This window comes from Micrasema longulum, unplaced genomic scaffold, assembly GCF_059751315.1.
Source record: "Micrasema longulum isolate JH-2025_06_02 unplaced genomic scaffold, ASM5975131v1 h1tg000511l, whole genome shotgun sequence".
In the NCBI taxonomy this organism is placed as follows: domain Eukaryota; kingdom Metazoa; phylum Arthropoda; class Insecta; order Trichoptera; family Brachycentridae; genus Micrasema; species Micrasema longulum.
Genome location: NW_028277708.1, coordinates 1,181,003 through 1,202,122, shown reverse-complemented (window position 1 = coordinate 1,202,122; position 21,120 = coordinate 1,181,003). Strand labels below are relative to the sequence as shown.

Sequence of the window (21,120 nt, the reverse complement as noted above, 5' to 3'; positions counted from 1 at the left end):
TGGGAAGGTTTATAAATAATAAATAACCTTATTTCGACAATAATTATACTTTTCAAATAATAATAAATTAAATTTTATTTTTTCCTTACATTTTTCATTTAGAAACAAAATATTTTATTCGTTTAAATTACAAAATAACCCCACTTTTTTAATTTACAATGGTAGGTATAACTTTTTGTTTTTTTAGAAAATGTTCATTTAAATAATTTTACATAGTGCAGAAATTGCTTACTCGTGAAAATAATTGTTCGTATATCTTTATAACACAAAGAATTATATTTTCCATCTACCTTGTTGGAATTTGTTATTTTGATTTCTTTGAATCTTACAACTTGCCCCGTCAATTTTCGTGACCCCTTATTTATTTAATGTTTTTTTTCTGATTTTCATCAAATGGTTGTAAACCAATGTTCTTGTTTATGGTATTGTATTTTGTATTATTAAATTTGTCATAATGTGTACGGCTGATCTGTTTTCATTTTTGTGTCATTTATAATTTCCTTATCTAATTAATTCACAAAAATATTTTTGAAAAAATGGATAAAAGCTCAGCACCAGAACAGCCTCCTAATCCACCGCCATATTCGGAGAATCGTGGAATTCCTGGTAAGAATGCATATGATTGGCTTCTGGTAATGATTTATATAAATATTATGTTGCCCAATATACTTGCTCTTCATATTATCACGTTTTTCGTGTGCTACGCAATTGCGCTGTTATAGTTTATAGCAACTCATGTACTTATTTGTAATTTTATGAATTTTCCCCTTTGTCTGGTTATCTTTTCTAGTATTGTTAGGAGTTATACATTTTTTACGTTAGGAAATTATCGTATGTTTTTCTAATCAGTTCAAGTATGTACTTATTTAAACTTAATCAATATAAAAATTGGTATATGAAATCTCGTTGTGTGAGTTCTGCTGAGTATTTTACTGAATATGTTTACGATGTACATTATATTTATGTACCTAGTTCTTACTCGCATAGGTATTTTATGAAGTAAGTTAGTTTTCCATGTAGAAGGGTAAGTATCGAATATCGTGCCGGTGTAGTATTACTTATTCTCTCGGTTTAGCAAAATATATGCTAGAAATAATTAATTCTGTATTTTAGATAGATAAAATAATGTTAGAACCAATGCGGAAGTTCAGTGCAGCGGGAAATTGGCTATAAAACATGTTTTCTTACATCCTGTATAAATTGGAACATTTAATTGTGCAGCGAAGTTTCTCAAAAATGTTAAACTTCTTAGATTTTCACGGCCGTTAAGATGCACAATAAGTTTTTTTGGGTTATTATGCCGTGTGTCGTTCGTACTTTTTACCGACGTATCGGATCGTGTTACATCACGATGTGTCACATCAACCCTGATGATGGACGCTGTAACACGATCCGAAACGTCGGTAAAAAGTACGAACGACACACGGCATAATAACCCAAAAAAACTCATTGTGTATAAAAATGTGTTTTGATAAAAATTAACTACAGTAGGGCCTCGACAATGCGGACAGGCATAAAACAAGACCTTGGCGATTACTAAGTCGTCCAGATTGTGGTCCGTAATACTTTAATGATAATAAAACATGTATGTTTGACTTAAGAAATTTCTGAAATTATCAAAAGACAACCTCGACAATATTACCAATAGTGAATAATAGGCATGTAGGAAGGCTTTATGTTTGAAATGAAGCTAAAAAAACGGAAATTTAAGTAGTTGTCTTAAAAAAATCTATAATACTCTTCTGCTTATGTTTTTCCAACTTTATTTTAAATGTTCGGTCTCCTATTCGATGAAGAAATATAAGCGGAAGCCATGTTTAGTGTGTTTTCATATGTACGAGATTATCTTTTTAAATGTCAGCTCAATTCACCGACGACAACTCGTGACGATATTTGTCGCTCGGTCAGCGTTTATGGTACTTGCCGGCGTTACCACTAGCCTTTCTTTTACTAAAATAGCTTTGCCAAATGTTGTATCTTAAAATGTTATCAAACGACCCACCTAGCTAGTCATCAAACCTGTTTATCGACATACAAAAATAAGTAAAGAACTTTGGAAGATACTGATGTAATTCAGAATGTAGGGTGTAAATTTTTCTTTTGATAATCTTTCATTATATATGGGGTGTACCCAGTATTGTTTCATTTCCCCTTTGTTTATTTCAAGTAAACAAATCACTGCGACCTCATTCATTCAAAATCTTTTGCTTAAAGAAATATTTTTGTCACCCACTGTCAGTGCAGTGCACCGGTGACATAAAATACATGCATTATCACAAGGTGACTAACAAAAATCGCGATCAGCAGGGGCTCTGACAGCTCTACTTAGAGATGTGCTGACTCCCAAATTGCATCTACAAAATATCGATTATTGTTCCATAAATTGACTCTTCATAGGTAAATGTTGGATTTATGTATTCAAAATTACATTTATCCATGTCCAGGCGGATGAAGAATACAGTTCTGTGTCTGAAATTGAACCAGAATCCCAGACGAGTTTTTGACTTGATGAACCACTCAGGTAAAAATCCTGAAAAAGGAAATTGAGGAATGAAATGTCTGCCTCGTAGTTCATTGTTTGGCACATTGCCTACCATGCTTTAGGTACCAAGTTGGATGCCTAGCAATGTTGACATGAAGGTTTTAAAGGTGGTTTTACACTGCAATATATCATTGTCTCTGGACTGACATTTAAAACGTAAGACTGGTCACCCTACCTTTATGTAACAGGTGATCAGGTTACACTGCATTTGGTTACCAGTGCAGTGCCCTATGCATTATCGGATGCAGATAGGGGTATGATGCTGATGAATTACATCTGTAGCGTAAGATACAAAATTAAATATATTTTTTATATCGATTAAAAAAGAAAATAAAATGGGGTTTAAATGTAAAAATGTCATAAAAAAATTGATTAATCGAAAAAAATCTATTCCACAAAAATTCGCATTATTATCAATTACGAACTATAATTTGTTCTAAATTAGTATTCAGTAAATAAAATACTTCATGGTTGCTCAAACGCCAGGTGTCTCACGATGTGTCCTAGGAAAAGAAATGATAAAACTTTGAATGAAGTAACCAAGGTTGACCATTCTTTTTAGCCTTTTTCAGTTAATTTTATTCCAAACAAATTATAGATGATTGGATCACTATTATGTTGACGCTAATCCACTAGGCATATTACAATTTTGCAGAACTTACATTTTTACTCAAAATAAATTTGACGTAATATTTTTTAGCATTTTATGAGGAAAATAATACACACCTTTGGCACACAACAGCAATTAAGGATACCTTGTCAATGTTTGTGAATTACTACACCATTGTACTAGACATTCATTAATGTAAATCTTATTTTTTTTTACAGTTTAATGTTTAACATAGTTTAATTTCTTTTGAGCCTGATTTTTGCTTAATTTTCGAAATATTTTTATTTCTTCTTCCGTCTTTTCTCTACTGCTGGATATAGACCTTAAAAATATATTTATGTATTAAATGTATATTTACTAACGATTAACATTAGTTTTTTAAATCCTTGTATCAAAAATATATATTTTTTATGCCAATGTTCTTTTTGATTATTTTATTTTTGTCAATCCTAATTAATATTTATTTTGTATTAATATAATAATTGTGTAATAAAATCCAATTCTTCTTCATTCTCAAACATATATCAATTTGCTATCATTTTTTTAATGCACATTTGACCTCTTGTTCTATTTCTTTGTCATTTTTTCAACATTTGTGTGATATTTTTTAAAGATAAGATAAAATGTGAAGTATCCACTTTCAGTCAAACATTCATTCTTATTAATCAACAAAAAAAACATTGTTATTTTATGTCTGTAAAGAACACCGTTGTCAAGCACATATAATTGTAATTTATAAATATACCAGCTGAACCCGGCAATGCTTTGCTATTGCTAGATTTGAGTTCTTGCTGAATAGATTGAATGAAGTCAATCGAAAGTTTGATATCACATATTGTGTTTAGTCCAAATTAGATATGTTTGTATACATTATTATTTTTGTGTTTCAGTTTACATAAATTGTGAGGGCAGAGAATTTTAATTGAATTTAATTTAGTTCGAACATTGTTTTCCTGTCACTGTCTTGCAGATGCTTCCCTGATACTGTGCGAAAAAGACAACTGCATGTCAGATCTTTTGTTTAGAATAGACAAAATAGATGTTTCACTGTACCGTTTTCCACACCTCAAAACTGAACCGATTTTGTCATTTGTTTAGACAGAGTATCAGAATATTTTTTTCACACCTGCAAACTGACCAACATAGCAAAGATTGTTAAATTGTATAGTGATGAATTGTAATGTTTGCTGTTAACTCCAGGAAAGACAAATGAAGCAAAGACAAATGTGAATTATTATTGAAAGAATTTGACAAACAAGTAAATCAAAGTAAAAGTGTTTAGTGTAATGGTTATGATATTATTTTATGTTATTTTCTATAATGCTTTATGTACTTTAACTGTATATTGTAAGAGGCCTCTGGGCATTGATTAAATAAATATATATGAGGATTAACAAAAAAATGTTGAAAAAATATGCTTTTTATACATGGTTTTTATATGAGAAATACTGAAATCACACAAAACTCTGCACTTACCTTTTAAAACAAAAACCGAAAACTATTTTTTGTACACAATGAACTTGATATATATGTTCTGCAAATTCTATCCAAATCTTTTCACGGTGTATTTTACCTTAATATTTTATAATTTAAGTTTTTATGAAATCTAAATCTGAAATAGTAAATTGAAGGCCTTAAAGACTAGTTACCATAAGACATGATTTCTTTGGTGCCGTATTGAAACTCGTGTCAAACGGTGGACTGAATAGAGTAGGTATATCATATTTTTTTTCTTTCAGGGGTTCATCAAACATATAGCGGAGCACCTCCACCGTACCAGCAGCAGCCTCCCGGCTACCAAACTAACTACACCGTGCCACCAGCGGGTTATGTACCCTCGTACGGAGCCACCCAGACCCATATCATCATCACTCCGCCCATTGTAGCTGTGGGAGCCTGCCCCGCATGTAGAGTCGGGCTTCTGGAAGATGATTTCACTTGTCTCGGACTCATGTGCGCCATTCTTTTCTTCCCCATCGGGATTCTCTGCTGCTTCGCTCTGAAAAACAGGCGCTGCTCCAACTGTGGAGCTTACTTTGCCTAGTAAGAAACATAATAGAACAAGTTAATGTCAGCATTTTTATTTCTGTTGGAACCTGCCACAATGTGTCTTATTCCATTCATAGGTTAAATATGTATAATTGCTTGATTATACTTAGTGTTTATGGGCCTTACCTCATATTGATTACATTTCTAACTATTGAATATCTAAGAATCGCAGCATTTAGATGAGGTTGTTTAGTACCTATCAAATTCTTTCCGTTTTTTTAATAATCTCTTGTTATGAGACACTATAATATGCAAAAAAAAATCGTGAACATTTATTTAACTTGTTGAATATGGTATCCCGAAGTATTCAGAGTTTTGTTAAGGATCTTATTGTGGACTCAATACAGTTGTATTGGACTTCTATTAAATTTTTCTATTCTTCTGGTTTGATTCCCTGGGATTGTTTAGCCGCAAACACAGGTACAACAAACACTCAGCTAATTCATTTTAATTGTAAGAATAGCCACGAGCTTTAAAAGTACTTTTGTGCAAAAATTATTATCTTTTAACAGTATGTAATAATATTTTATAAAAAAAGCATGCCTTTCTTTAGCTTATAGAGCATAATAAACCTTGTAAAAATTAAACAGAAATAAAACATGTTCACTATATGTTGCACAGCAATTACTCGAGACAACAAAAACAATTGTACAAACATTTTTGAAACTTCAACTTGTGACTCGAATACTTTCATTACTTATTGACTATACATTTTTAATATTATCAAACAATCTAGATAGTACTTTTCATATGATTACCTAAAAATTATGTTAATTTGTGCACTTCATAATATTTTAAAGTTAGTTTTATGTCATAATATTATTTTATCTATTTTTTATGGTTCATTTATTTTCATGCATATTGTTTGTTTCTCTTTGTTTGTTTCTCTTAAATAAAATTATTTAAAGAGTTATTTCGTGAAAATCTCTACATAATGGTAACAAGTGGCTATGTTGTTCGCAATAATAAGATAAATTAGAGTAACAATGTTTTGAGTATGTCCAAATGCTTGCAGACTGGCTGGATTTCCTCCTTAGGGAGTTATTCATATTTAAATTTGTTGCAACAGAGTAATAATCAATATACACAATAACACGATTCTGTACTAACTAGAGATTATCCGACATATTGTATTAAAATAAATAAATTTATGAAAATTAACAGAACGTCGATGCATTATTCAATATTTTTTATTAATATGAACATAATGTTTTGAGTACAGATAATTTTTATTTTGTGTTTATGGAATGTTGGTATGGAAATAAAATATGTATAACAAACATAAAAGATTGAATAAGAATGCCAAATGTGGTGCTTCACTAATGAAACATAATTTTTATCTGTATTTTTATACATTTGTATAATTCAGTAATTATAAAAACTGATTTATTTTTAAAAACATGTATTTGTATTATGGGGTGAATATTTAAGTACTACTTAATTTCCACAATAATTAGGTTAATTATATATTGGTATGTTGGTTTAATACTATGTAAAAATATCAAATATTTGTTATTGTTTAATATTGGATGATGTTTGACCCTTTTTCTGTTTTTGTGTTTGGTTAATTTTATTCAGATTTTTAAAAACAACACATAATTATATATTTTTTTAGGTAGAAAGCACTTCCAAAATTTTATAATCATTTCTAGTCTTTGGTCGATCTGGGAATAGTTAAATTTCTATTTGTACATTGCATTATTAATTTCAATAAGCTGTACTCGCAGAAAAATATCTCATTTCGATCACAGTCTGTTTTTATAACACTTGTTATCCAAGATTTTCACTATTTTGTTAGATATTTTATAAATATATGTATATCGGTTTTGTATTTATACCCATCATAGATTAGAAAACATACATATTATATCATACTTAATAATACAATATAATTAGAATGTATTTACTGTGATAAATAAAGATTTTCTACCATATTACGTCTTTTACCTTTGTAAAACTATTAATATGCGTTAAAATCAATAGATTGCCCAAAACTGCTGTCTCTGATAATCTTCCGTGTACTTACAAGGACCTCCAGACTCCTAACGCATTTTCCAGTGTGAGTATAATAGCACAAACTACACTCAACATTCTCCCCCTCCCGTGGCGAGCATGCACAGAACTAAAAAAATAAACGTACAGAGCCGTTGGACTTACTTCACACCACTCCTGCTGCGATTAAATCAGCTGACTTATCCGCTAAATACTTTAACTTTTCTATGCGTTTTTTCTTTCCTTATTGTTTCTTTACGTTTTTTGGCACTTGAGGCGTAATACTGATCATCTTACTTTCATGTAACCAAAATGTTTAAGGTACGTTGCGATTGGAGTGCCGATGCAGTGTCTTTATGCACCATAAGTTGCGGAATAAGAGTTGTGAATTACATTTATAATATAATACCAAACAACACTACCGCGTTAAAAAAGCAAAGTCAAAAGCAGGACAGTCGAAAATACTACACAATGGATTTAAACACTGCCGTGACTTACCTTGCTACTTGAAAAATTACATTGGAGACAAATTTAAAATCAGCCTTTAAAATCACGTGATGACTGATGATGAGCCACAGGAGAGATTTCATGACTAGGACCTTATAATATTTCTCATATAACCCTAACGGGTTTTTAAAATTATAAATATAAAGTATATATACTTATATACATGGTATTTGTTAGATCCACCACGTGTCTACAAAGATATATTCGTCTTTGTTTACTACTGTCAATATTGACTAAATATATATAACACCAGGACTGGCCAACCCAAATTGCACCCTGGGCCGCATTGACGACAGACGTAATACAAAAATATTTTATTTTTTTTACAACGAATTTCATACCTTTTGATGTTTTGTACGTATTATAAAAAAAATGAATGCAGAGGTAATTGAGAAAAACAACAATACTACAACCAGGGCTGGTATTCCAAACGAAATTATAGCGCGGTATAGCGCGTTTTTACGTACTAAATACGCATTATAGCGCGCTGTAAACGCGTTCGGAATACCAGCCCAGATGTGAAAAGAAAACACATTAAACCAACAGAAAAATGTATTTGTATAGTAATTAACATTTTTTACAATTTTAACGATCAAAATTATTAATTAAGACACATAAATTAAACAATATTGCAAATTTTATTTTAAAATAAAACCAATTATCAATGACTACTTTTAGTGCGAGATTTGACTTTCTTTTCGCTTAGGTCCTTAATTTTTATAAATTTATTTCAATAGTTGAAGTTGCACACCTTAACTGGTTTTCCAAATTTGCGAATGTAATTGATGTCCTATTTTTATTTTCATTATGTTTCATTTTGGAAAAAAAGGTTCAGAAACGTATGTAAAATGTTTGTTCAATATTGCATTGTGGGTAGATTAATTCCATTTGTAAGGTTTCTGAAACAGTGGAAACATCAACACCAAATGGAGAACTGAACATCTCAAATGCTTTATCATAATTTACTAGTTCTAAATAAAAATATTCGTCATACATGACCGCGGGCCGCACGTAAGGGCACTGAGGGCCGCATGCGGCCCGCGGGTTAACCAGGGCTGTATAAGACCTTAATAATCTATTGTGCTATTTAAAAAAACATGTTTTTGTAATTACCTAATAATATAATTTATGTACATTGTAATTGGCAGTAGTGGTGCATTGTACATTTAAATAAATCAAAATTAATAACACCTTTATCTTATCCACTCATGTCTTCCATTTGAAAAAACATAATCGAATACTGGAATACTTTTCCAAAACGTTTGATTTGATTTTAACTATTACTACTAATCAAACAACCCGGCGTAAGGGCGTGTTCCTCTACCACGCTTGCGATCCTGAGAAAGGTGGATGTGATATATTGGTTTTACATATACCTATATTTCATGCCTATATCTATAGGGTAGGCGCTGACTAAAATACTGATTTTAACAAATCTAAATAAATATTTGGTATTCCAAATAGATTTTGAGAAAGTACGCTTGTCATTGCCATTCAAAATTACCTATCCAATTAATCGGCACGTAGATACAAATTAGTTAGGAATATTATATTTTAGATTGTCGATAAATAACTGCTTGAGATTAAAATTGGAGCAATCAAGTAATACAATTACGAAGATAAAAAACATGTTATTTTACCGCAATAGTGCTGTTAAATGTGCTAAGACTGCTAGGTAGGTACATATATTTCGCAATATTGAGGGAATAGTAGGTAGGTGCCTAAGTAAGCAGTAAAGTAATTATCATTGGTAACTTATACAGCGCATTTTAAACTAATATAATACTTCAAGGGCGCTCCACAAGTGACTATACCTACACATTGTACAGTATTGAAATTAATTTTACTTTATAATTTAAGTAAAACTTTTCAGTAGCACAATTTTTGTCATTAGGTACGTGCTAAGGATTAATTCAACTAATATAATTTAAGGCAAAAACAGCACTGTTCTTTTTAACACAATTATTATTGTTTTGTACCTATATCTGTAGAAATGTAAAAAAATACGTTTTTCCGGAGTAGTAAAGATTAGGGTTTTCCCGGTCAGACTTGGCTTTGGGAAAATTTAGATTGATAGTGACAGGCGATTGTATATAAATTACCTATAGTATCTTCCTTATGACAAGTAAATTTACAATGCATATATGTATCTACTAAATTATTTTAAAGGGTAGGTACGCCAACGGTGCTGCATTAAAATTCTTTTAACTCGAATCTAAGAATATCTTTATTTTCATTGTAATTAATTTTTATTGCAATTCCTGCCTATGTTAAAAGTTGCTTCGTAAGCGCGGATCTGAAGAGGCATAAGGGCATTAAATATATCTAAAGGTACCTAGTACCTAGATATAGCTTTAAATTACTTGTCAATAGATGAAAAGGTAAATACAATAAAAAATAACAAAGCCTGTTCAACAATTGTAAGTTTTAAAAATTCCACTGTAAAAAACCGATAAACCTTTTAATTCTATGAAATATAAAAAAGTAGAATTTTCTGTTCTGTGGTAGGGTTCGAGATGGGAGTAATAATATAAGATACAAGTACATAGAATATAGAATATACGTACCTACAGGGTATTAATATGGAGGAAAAAAAGATTTCAAAGGGCCACACAAAAAACACTTTACAAAAACGTAACAAAAAACTAGTTTTGATTTAATTAGCTGCACGGAATTGTGATTTTATGAAAATAGGTCAGGTTTAATAAAATATGTAATCATTATGAATTTTACATCATCCACTAGGTATCAAGTATTAAGTGCATTGTTTATAATTGTTGGTAGGCTTTACTGATGGCAGGTAATTATTCACACCTTGTTTATAAATAATGGACGGTCAAGTTCTTGAAATATCATAATAAAACTACCGAATAGATGTTACTGCATAATCATGGAAAAAACATTTTCCCTATATCTATTGGCAATTCAACTTTTAAGACTGCTAAAAAGTATCTACCAAAAAATATTTTGAAATACAGATACCTATTTGAGAACAAAAAATTTACACATTTATTTCCAGTAATTTATTTTGTTCATTAACGCCCAAAAGGTATTTACAAAAAATAAAAATAAAATACATGCTAACATACTAAATAATAAACACAGAATATACAGAAAAAATATGTGAAATTAGTTAGAAAGGATATAATAAAAAGTTTTACAAAGTAAAAAAAAAACAATAATAACAAAGGTATGCAAGAAAAAACAGTAAGCATATGTACAAAAAATGCAAAGATATAAGCTTATGAAATAAATTGTGTAAAGCAAACACAGTACCTAAATAAAGTGTTACGGTAAGCAAGAAAGACAAATTTAAGTTAAATTAATAAACAAGCAAGCATATATTATCGCGAAAAAAGAAGAAATAAATATATATATATATGAAATGCGTATTTGCCAATACTGCAATGCAATTTGATATAATAGTAAAAAATAAAAAACAAGTATAAGGTAATAAAAATCAACAAGTAAGTATTTTTTTCAATTTATGGAATTGAATTGTCAATTATAGTTTGACGAGCAGCTACAAATAGACTTGATATTGTGGACTTATAGGATAATAAAAAATTGGACAGAATGTCTGCAGCCGTTCCATAAAAATATTCATATAATTTGGGTATGTTATTGCAAAATACGACTTCATTATTTTGAAAAAATAAGAGATATATCAATTCCTGTATTCTATATGTCTATAGTCTTAGCGCAGTGTTTTTTTTTCAACCTGCGGGTCGCGGGCATAAGCAAGGCAAAGTAAAAAGTAAGAGGTGAAAAACTAGCATTCTGCCGGCCTCCGTAGACTAGTGGCTAAGACGCTTGACTTGCACACGGAAGGCTACGGGTTCGATTTCCGGTGCGAGCACAAAAATTGCAAAAAAAATAAATGTCCTATTTCTCAAGTCTGGGTAATCCGTGTTGCAATTCGCCACTGTAATTGGGCCTTCTGGCCTGTTGTGGAGTAAAATATTTTTTTTTTTAAATCATCAATTTATAAAGTAGTACCTACCAATATATCGCGGGAAGATTAGAAAACGGAACAACAATAATGCCTATTATTCAACAATACGAACTGAGTTCTTTGCCTTTCCTACATCAAACCTATTATATTACAACGAATCATTTTAGTGTCATTTTAATTACGAGTGCGTAATATATTTTTTTTAGTATCTAAGTGTGGAGTGGAATTTTATTTACATATGTACATACGTACATAGTAAGATATAATTATATAAGTTCTAAGTGAAAGAATGATTTGAATTCGTGTGACTATTGGGACCAAGGTATGTCATATTTTTTGTACTTGATAATAATATAATGAACAGTATAAATGTGTATAAATATAAAACCTTGAATGTTTGTTATTTTTGAGAGTCTTGGGCATATCGTATCACTTGACTTTTGTTTGTTTAGTTGCTATATTTTACGGAATAAATTGTCACTTTATTTTTAATTATCACCACTATCTTATTCTCATTTATTGTATTTTTATGATTTTGATTTTCTCTCTCCTTTTTTCCGATTGATTTACATATCCACAATATAGATCGTTATTTTTGTAAAAATAAAACTGCAAAGACGATCGAAGCAAACACATGTGTACATTCCCATTATTTTATACGAAAGGCGTTTTTTTATTATCTTTATTAAAAACCATGTTAAAATATTTAAACATTTTTAGAATATTTTATTTTCGTAAATCAGTTGATTGTTTCATCCCGGGTGTTCATTTAAATATACCTAGGTACATGAAATTTAAAAATTATTTACTATTTTACTTTACGTACCTACCGACCGAAATTAAAAAGCGGTTTTTTTCCATCACTTGTATCCCTATGTACTTTTTAATTTTGTCTGCTTATGCTGATAGTCGGCATTATGCAGAAAAAATATTAAAATATGTAAAATATTTGTGAGTACAAAAAATAATAGGTTGCCAGAAATGTGCAAATAATTCCTTTATTACATATAGAATTTCACAATTTTATATATCCACAGAAATTAATTCAGGTCTGAACAAGTAAAGTCTTTCTCAAATTAAAAATAAATTATGAGCATAAAAGTCATCTTAAAACAAAACAAAACATTAAACAAAATTAAAGGTAATTTTCCAAATGCACCTAATACCTTCCGAAAGTTTTGAATATAGATAGGTACTCCGAATTAATTATCGAAGTAACCATGACGCCGTTTCTCTATAGGGGTAGGCAGAGAAGATATTGGGTGATATGTGATACACCCATAAGTACGAGTACCTATATTTCAAATCAAACGTACTTTCTCCACATTAATATAGTATCTTATATATGCCCACTGATTAATCTTATTTATTAAATGTGCAGTTTATTTTTTTTAATATGTTTACGCCCGTGGGACTTTTATATGAATGTTTAAACATATATACAAAATACTGGATAAAAATAGGAATGGTTAAGTTTTCCTACTTTATTTTGTTATAGAATACAAGACTCGATTATTACAAGTGACAACTTTCCAATGTAATTTTATTTATTTAATCATATTATAGCGTTTTTAAGTATCACTATTTTTTTTATAGGGACCTATCTGTAATTGTTTGAGTTGTCATATGAACTAAACTAGGTATAGAAGGGAGATACAAAAATAAATTAAATATATAATTTATGCATATTAGGTAATATTTTTAGATACACTTTTTAAGGAAATGTAGTGTGCTCGAATTTAACATATTAAACACACATTTTTTTCAATCGAGGCTCAATCAATAATCTATAGCCCTGAAGCTTCTGTCACGGTCTATTAAATCTCTGGAGGTCTCATATTTGAACACTTAACAAAAAACAATTAATATGCATTACAGAAATTATAATGATTAATTTTTAGTATTATTGATTGACCTTAAATGATTCGCGGCTCATTTTGCATCGATAATATTAGATAATTATTTTTATTTATACCTAAGTATCTGGATAACTGTACATGGTACTTATGATTATAATTTATACAAATAGTATTTTGGATATTTGTAGCATTAACTTTGTGTATCATTGTTATATTTTAGAGTTATATAAATGAAATAATTTTGTTTTATGAACCACTTTTTATTTTATGGTTTTCATTATTTTTATTATATACAAATAAAAAGCGGTTCATAAAACTAAGTAATTTTTAAATTTATTTAAACAGAGAGGGAAAACATTTTTGAATATGGAAGTCTCGGCATTTACAGGGCTTATGAACTATCATTGGCTGGTTTGAGTAGCTACTTTACACACTGTGTAACATTCACCATTCTGCCCATGTTTGAACATCCACATTTCCTCAATTCTTCCATCTGTTGACTTTTGTGAAGTAAAAGAGCTGAAACCTTTATCACGTGGGTCATAAGCCCTGTAAATGCCTAGACTTCCATATTCCCTTCTCAAAAATGTTTTCCCTCTCTGTTTAAATTAATTTTAATATGAATAACTCCGTAGGGAGGAAATCCAGCCAGTCTGCAAACATTTGGATATACTCAAACATTGTCAAAGTAATTTTATTTATATATCTCTAAAACATACAAATAGTACCCACACGTAACTAACCATAATCTATGAGGCATGTTAAGCTAGGGTTTCCTAGGACAGCGGTGCCCGTATCTTAACGGCTGTAGGGAACGGTGATACGGTGGACAGCCGTCGTAACGGTGACTAGAGAGTGGTTTCCTATGAAAACGGTGTTAAATGGTGTTGATAACACCGTTTTCCTAGGAACCCACTCTTTAGTCACCGTTATGACGGCTGTCCACCGCATCACCGTTCACTACGGTCGTTAAAATACGGGCACCGCTGTCCTAGGAAACCCTAGCTTTACACTATTAGAAGACGTGTTTTGATTGATTAACTTTGAGGAAAAACTAATTACAATGAGCATAAATCAATCTAATGTGAACTGAATATCAAAGAAACCACGTTTTATTTATTTTTCAATAATTAATATTATTAATTAATTACTCAATTTTTTCTAAACCTAATTATGCAAAAGGTACTTCATTGGTGCACTTATTGCAGGGTATTAGGTACATTTTATTATTAAGAGGAAACGCGGTCTCGCTTTTTCTCATACAAACGCAGTCCCGTATTTTCTCCCTGAAATATTGTACCAGACACTAGAGCAATATTTTTTTAAACACTATAGATATTTATCATTTACGTGTCTCTATCGTTTTGATTTTTGATTATGGGAGCTAAGACCATAAAATAAAACAAAAAAGCTCCCAGTTTTATTTACCGTCTTCGGACGTACGGTATACAAATATGATAAACAATATGTATCTTTTGGGGTTATTCCGTGTTTGATGGATTTGTTTCGACGTTTCGGCTACCATTGCAGGAGCCATCTTCAGGGCCGAAACGTCGGAACAAATCCAACACACACGGTATCACCCAAAAAAGAAACATATTGATAACAGTGACCGTGAAAACCTTCGCACCTATTATAAACAATTTTGAAAAACGGAAAAGATACTGCCATAGAAAATTTTATTCTGGTACTCTTCCTAAAAAAAAAACATAAAAATCGGTTCAGCGAAACGTCGCATTTTAATTTAGTTGCGAAAGTAACTTTGCTGGACATGTTTAAGTAAGTTTTTAGTGTGATTCCAATTCGCTGTGTTATTTAGAAAGCAATTAAATCGGGGACTTATTAATCCGGATAATTTGAGTTTTGCCGTGTTATTTAAAAAAGGTAATATTTTCGTTGTAATGATTTACACAAGTATTTCAATTTTGGGGCCATTTTAAATAACCCACTCTTAGAAAATGCGGTAGAGTTTGTTTCGAACCCCAAACCTCTGGATCTGTGGAGTCCGTAACACTAGCCAATGTGTATTTATTTCGTCAAAATATAAATAAAATGCAAAACGTATACATATTTAAGTCCTACTGAATTGCAAACATGCAATTCGCCAACAGGTTCTTTTTCTAATTTTACTATCTTACAACGATATAAGTATCCAACACTAAACAGTCAAGTATAATAATGAAATGTTATGAGTATAATAACTAAATGACATAAGTACAACAGTAAAATAATTTCGGGAGGAATTTATATAATAATTTATTATTTCCGATATATTTAATTAATTCCAACTTAGGTAGAGCAAAATGATCATCTCTAATTTGATTCGTATTACCTATATTCTACAACTTGGACGTTTGCAACGCTCACGTGGTTTTGTATTCGATTCCTAGTGAGATTATTGAGTTTTCGATTGATTTGATTGTTTTTTTTTCAAGCCTGATGACAAGGTGACCTTTTCTGTTCTTTATAATTCACAACGGCAATGAGGCTTCTGTGTCAATTGTGGTATAAACAAAAAATATTAGAAATAAAACTATAGATAGTCGCCTTTACAACTCATATTGGGGAGAACGAGGAAATCAGCACCACGTAAGGAAAAACTCAAATAACTTTTTTTCGCAGACACTATTTGGTATATTTTTTGTGATTCATACGTAGTCACGAAAAATGTGCTTCAAAATAAAATAATTTAAAAAATATAAAACCTACCGAAAGTTACTATTTTCCTAATTTTGAAAATAAAAGCTTCTTTGGCTCCCATTGCCCAAGATACAGAGTAATAAGAGCCATGAAATGGGGTAATGAGATCCATACCTGAACAATAAGAGCCAACATATATCTTTAACAAAATATACCATAAAGTATTATTCTTACAAATAGTAAACTGTAACCAAGTATTTTAGCGAACATGCCAAAGAATAAAATAATATTTAAAAATAATAACTTTATGTAAACTAACAAAAATCACTAACATAATCTTATGGTGAATGAACTGTCTTTAATAATTTTCATGTGCTCTATGGAACATGTGCCCAATGTGCCCTTTGCCATACCTCCTGCACAGGTAGGTACTACGATTCATTAGATTTTCCAAATTCATCACACATAAATTAATCTAAATGTCCCCTTTCGTGTGACAAGAAATAAGTATTTATTCCATCTGCCAGTCTGTAACACTAACTATGCACAACCCTCTTACCTCTATCGTTCTTGCTTTAACCATAATGCTTTTTTTTCTTCTATTTATATATTTAACACGCCCCTTAATTTATTTAAAAATAAATTAAGACTGATTCTTTCTAGCTGCGTGTATCGGATTGTATATCCCACTTGCTATTTAATGACGCTCACACTTACACACACCTGAACACTTACTCCCACATACACACAAACACACCTATACACTTATTCTCATACAAATACACATACACACACCCTTTTGTTGTACCACAATGTAGTATGATTTTTATTTAGAGACTTCGCTGGTCTGTTCTCAAATCGTATCTTTTTTATGTTATTATATCATTGTTGACTGTTTGTTTCTGTAAAATAAATAAATAAAACCGCCATTAGATTAATTTTCAACACTGTTACTACTTTCGTCGTCGCAAATATTACGATCATCAACGATGGACTCGTTTTACGAGCGGGCTTATTTCCTTAATAGGAATTTTTCACCTTTTTCATTTCCTTTCTTAACTTTCTGTTTTTTTTTATCTTTCCAATTAGCAGTTTATTTTTTTAAGTACGATGATTTTCGCCCTTTTCTTCTTACACTTAATTTTTGGCGTGGCAGTTAATTTTTCTGAATGTCGTTTACGCATGCTTTTTCTGCTTTCTCGAAAAATATTTTTTTCAATGTTGACATTTGCAATCCTCAATAAAAAAATATTGTCCTTGACAACAGAGTCAAAAATAACAATGGAACCGTTATGAATAACATGATTTTTTCAAATAAGCGGATCTTATAATTGAACCTCAACACAATCTTCGCTACACTGCTCTGATTAGATTGAGTACGAAGATTTGATTCCATTACAATATACAGTCATCATTAATGAAAGTATTCAGATAGAGTGGACTCTGGGGTTGTTTTATGAAGCGATTTTCCATCATTGTTTTTCCTCTTGATGGCACGATTTAGTGTATCCAGGGGACTATTGCAACTTTTATAGCGTCCTGTTACATTTTGCAAAGCATTCGAAATTATCAAAACGTAAAACGTATATAAACTGTTTACGTGGGGTAATGAGAGCTACTCGACCACTATTACCCCAGAGGGACATTTTACGGTTTCTATTTTATGGTTAAAAAACAATGGACAGTTTTGATGAAATTATCTGTTATTTCTAGATTGTGTTGACTACTTTGGTGATGAATTGAAAAACTTATAACTATAAGTGTCTTAAATACTCACATTTTCTCCATAAAGATCGAAGAAAATTAGAAGCTGGAAGTAAAAAAACTTTGTCAGCCCTGTTTGAGCACGATACACCAACTAAGATGCAATATAGCCAGATCAACGTATCCCCCCTACGTTACTCTATATTTTGGAATAATAAAACGTAATCTAACGGGTCGGACTTGCGTACAAGAGCATTGATCCCATAACCCATTACCTCATAGTTCCCATTACCCCATGCTTCCCTAAATACATATACAAGTACAAATTATGTGATATGTACTGTACACACAAAACAATAATTGCTATTTTTTTCATGTACCTACGCCCAAACTTCCGGATATTGAATTCAATTCCATAAGCCGGAAATCAATTTCCATGCAAAGTATCGTGTAAAAAATACTTTTTTTGAATGAAAATAAAGCAAAGGTTATCCGTGTAAATTTTATACGTACATATACAATACTATTGACTATATTATGAGATAAAAAAAAACTTCGTTCTCAGATAAAAAGTTTAAAAAGAAGATTTTACCATTACTTACATGAGAAGATATTATTTTACCAAAACTTACAAAAATGGAAATATACATTAGGCTTCAAATTATTTAGTGTTTTAATATTTCCTCCACATGGTATAGTTGTTAGCATATCAAGGCCTTAAGTTCGATTCCCGATATGGAAAATTACAAATTACTTCGAAGTACGTACATTAATTTGCGTTATTCTAAGGTTATTTAATTATCTCCCGAAAACCATTATTAACATTGAAGATTTTCAAACGAAAAAAAAATTGAAAAAATACTTCCTTTGTACTTTATAGCTGATGTTAAAAGGTAATAAATGTACGTATTTTATATGTATATAAATATGAATGTGTGAAAATAAATATGTTTTAAAAATTGCGTACCACCGAAAAGTCTCTTGACATAGGGTGTAATAAAAATTATAATATCTTACTAAATAGTAAGATAGTTAGATCTTAGTTTCAGTTTTTGGAATTTAGATTGTGAGTTGCAACTCTCTTTTTTATCAATTTTTATTTTATTTTATTAATAAGTTTGTTATTTTTTATCTTTATTTCTAATTTTTTAACTTTATCATAAATGTTTTAAGTATTTTATTATTGTAATTTCTTCATTTTTATGATAATACAATATTTTTTATTTTATTTATTTCGAATACGAACAGATGTACAGGTTAAATGATTTTTTTTTTTAAATATATAAAATGTATACATAGTAGGGCCTGCCATCCAATTATATGGAAAGGAAAAGAAGGAAATTGATAAGGAGTGGTAAAGAATGATTGAAGGAAAGTGGGGTGGATATGGTAATATTCTTATTATTATAATATATAAAGTGTAAATAATGTATGTAGCTTGAATAGGTATTTTTGTATCTAGTGAAGCTGCTAGGAATATTTTCTTGCTAGTTTAAAAAAAAAATGATTTAAAAAAAACAAATGGTTGCTTACTTCTGCAGGGGATAAGTGAAGGGAGCGCGGCGCAGTATCAGACTCCCCCCTCCCTCCTCCTCGTTTACCCCTGCAGAAGTAAGCAACCATTTGCTTTTTTTGATGTTTTATTTTTTTTTAAATTTATTCTTTATAAAAAAATATTTTAATGTGCCAATATGTCTTCTTGCTCATACTGATCATCGTGGTTTCGGATGTGACAGGGTTTAATGAACACCCTGTATAGCCCGAATTTCACATTACAGTAGTCTGTTTTATAAAAAATGAGCCGACCTTTGTCACGTGAATATAATAACTAAGGTTGAATTATAGAAATAAAATGTAAGTGCAATTATTTTCATTACCTCCTTTCGCTTGTTTGTACCGAATAGTATATTACTTTGTATATTACATAACACCGTTATTGGAACACGATCTGTAAAATTACCACTGCACCACTTGATTATCGTTTCTAATACCTACCAATAAACCAAACGTGATACTTTATTTTTTTTTTCCATTTTCAAACAGAGATAGGTAGGTACATTTATAAATTTAATTTATTATTTAAATATTATTATTATTTATCAATACATATAATAGGTGTACAAACAAATACCGTTTATACGCATATTAAATTCCATTAATGGCATTAATTATACATTAAAAAACAGAAAATGGTTTATACTATCATCCCCATTTCCACACCCAGTGATGCTTAGGGCACTACATAGGTAAACTTTGGTTTTGTATTTGTACAACCATTTCGATAACCTATTACACGAAGGAAAGGTGATTAAGTGATCCAGGAACAATGAAATATTGCAGTTCAAAAAACCAATTAAAAAATATATTGCAACATTTTTATATACCATAAAAAATGATTACTCATAGTGATGATAAACTGATTGAAAAAAATCTTTAAGACTGCGCTTTGGAGATTTGGGTGTTATTTTTGCTTTTATTTCACGGGGCAGTTTATTATACAAGGGCTGAGAAACATTATTAAGCGACTCTACCAAATTTCGTTGGTTGAAACATTGTTATAGTCCTTAAAACATAGCTTGATTAGAATGACAATGGCAGCTGTCGAACTAATTTCATTAGTGATGGAAAATTACTGACCACTGATCAAATCGATTTTATCAGTTATTTCATGCAATCATGAAACTCGGTTTCCAAAAATTGATATAAAAAACGAAAAAAAACAAGCCTATTATAGCGTGTTTAACACAATTATTCACTAAAATATAGGACATTTATGCTTTTTTCATGAACAAAATCAAACGATTATTATTTTTTTATTCGATCAATTTGTCCCATCTCTAACGTTTTTGCAAAATGATGTTACCTTGTAAGAACGTCGTTAATAATTAGGTTTATTTTACAATATTTGAGTACGTCCAAATACTTGCAGACTGGCTGGATTTCCTCCCTAGGGAGTTATTCATGTTTAAATTTATTTCAACACGGAGGAAAAACATTTTTGAGAAGGAAATATGGAAGTCTAGGCATTTATAGGGCTTATGACCTGTCATTGGCTGGTTTAAGTGGCCACTCTAGACACTGTGTAACATTCACTTTGAAATAAATTTAAATATGAATAACTCCCTAGGGAGGAAATCCAGCCAGTCTGCAAGCATTTGTACATGCTCAAACATTGTCGAATTACTACCTGGTAAAAGGAGAAGTATAAAAATTGGAAAATTGTTTTCAGGCGTTGCCTAGTAGGTGATTTGGTTCAGCCGGA

General features: G+C 30.6%; 1 protein-coding gene and 1 long non-coding RNA gene across 3 annotated transcripts; one reads left to right on the top strand and one right to left on the bottom strand.

Moving 5' to 3' along the window:
• Window positions 1–429: 429 nt before the first annotated feature.
• On the top strand, window positions 430–7,135 carry LOC148280925 (uncharacterized). 2 transcript variants are annotated; one of them, XM_088227564.1, is made up of 2 exons: window positions 430–606; window positions 4,892–7,135. In XM_088227564.1, the coding sequence occupies exons 1-2, from the start codon at window positions 537–539 to the stop codon at window positions 5,194–5,196; spliced, it is 375 nt and encodes a 124-aa protein (XP_088083690.1). In that variant the 5' UTR covers window positions 430–536; the 3' UTR covers window positions 5,197–7,135. The 2 variants fall into 2 exon arrangements, with proteins under 2 accessions (XP_088083690.1, XP_088083689.1); XM_088227563.1 differs by lacking the exon at window positions 430–606 and adding an exon at window positions 1,493–2,521.
• LOC148280924 (uncharacterized) lies at window positions 6,266–7,955 on the bottom strand. The gene is made up of 2 exons (XR_015822465.1): window positions 7,692–7,955; window positions 6,266–7,323 (listed from the first exon to the last, which is right to left on the bottom strand). It is a non-coding gene; the product is annotated as an uncharacterized LOC148280924 (long non-coding RNA).
• Window positions 7,956–21,120: the final 13,165 nt, after the last annotated feature.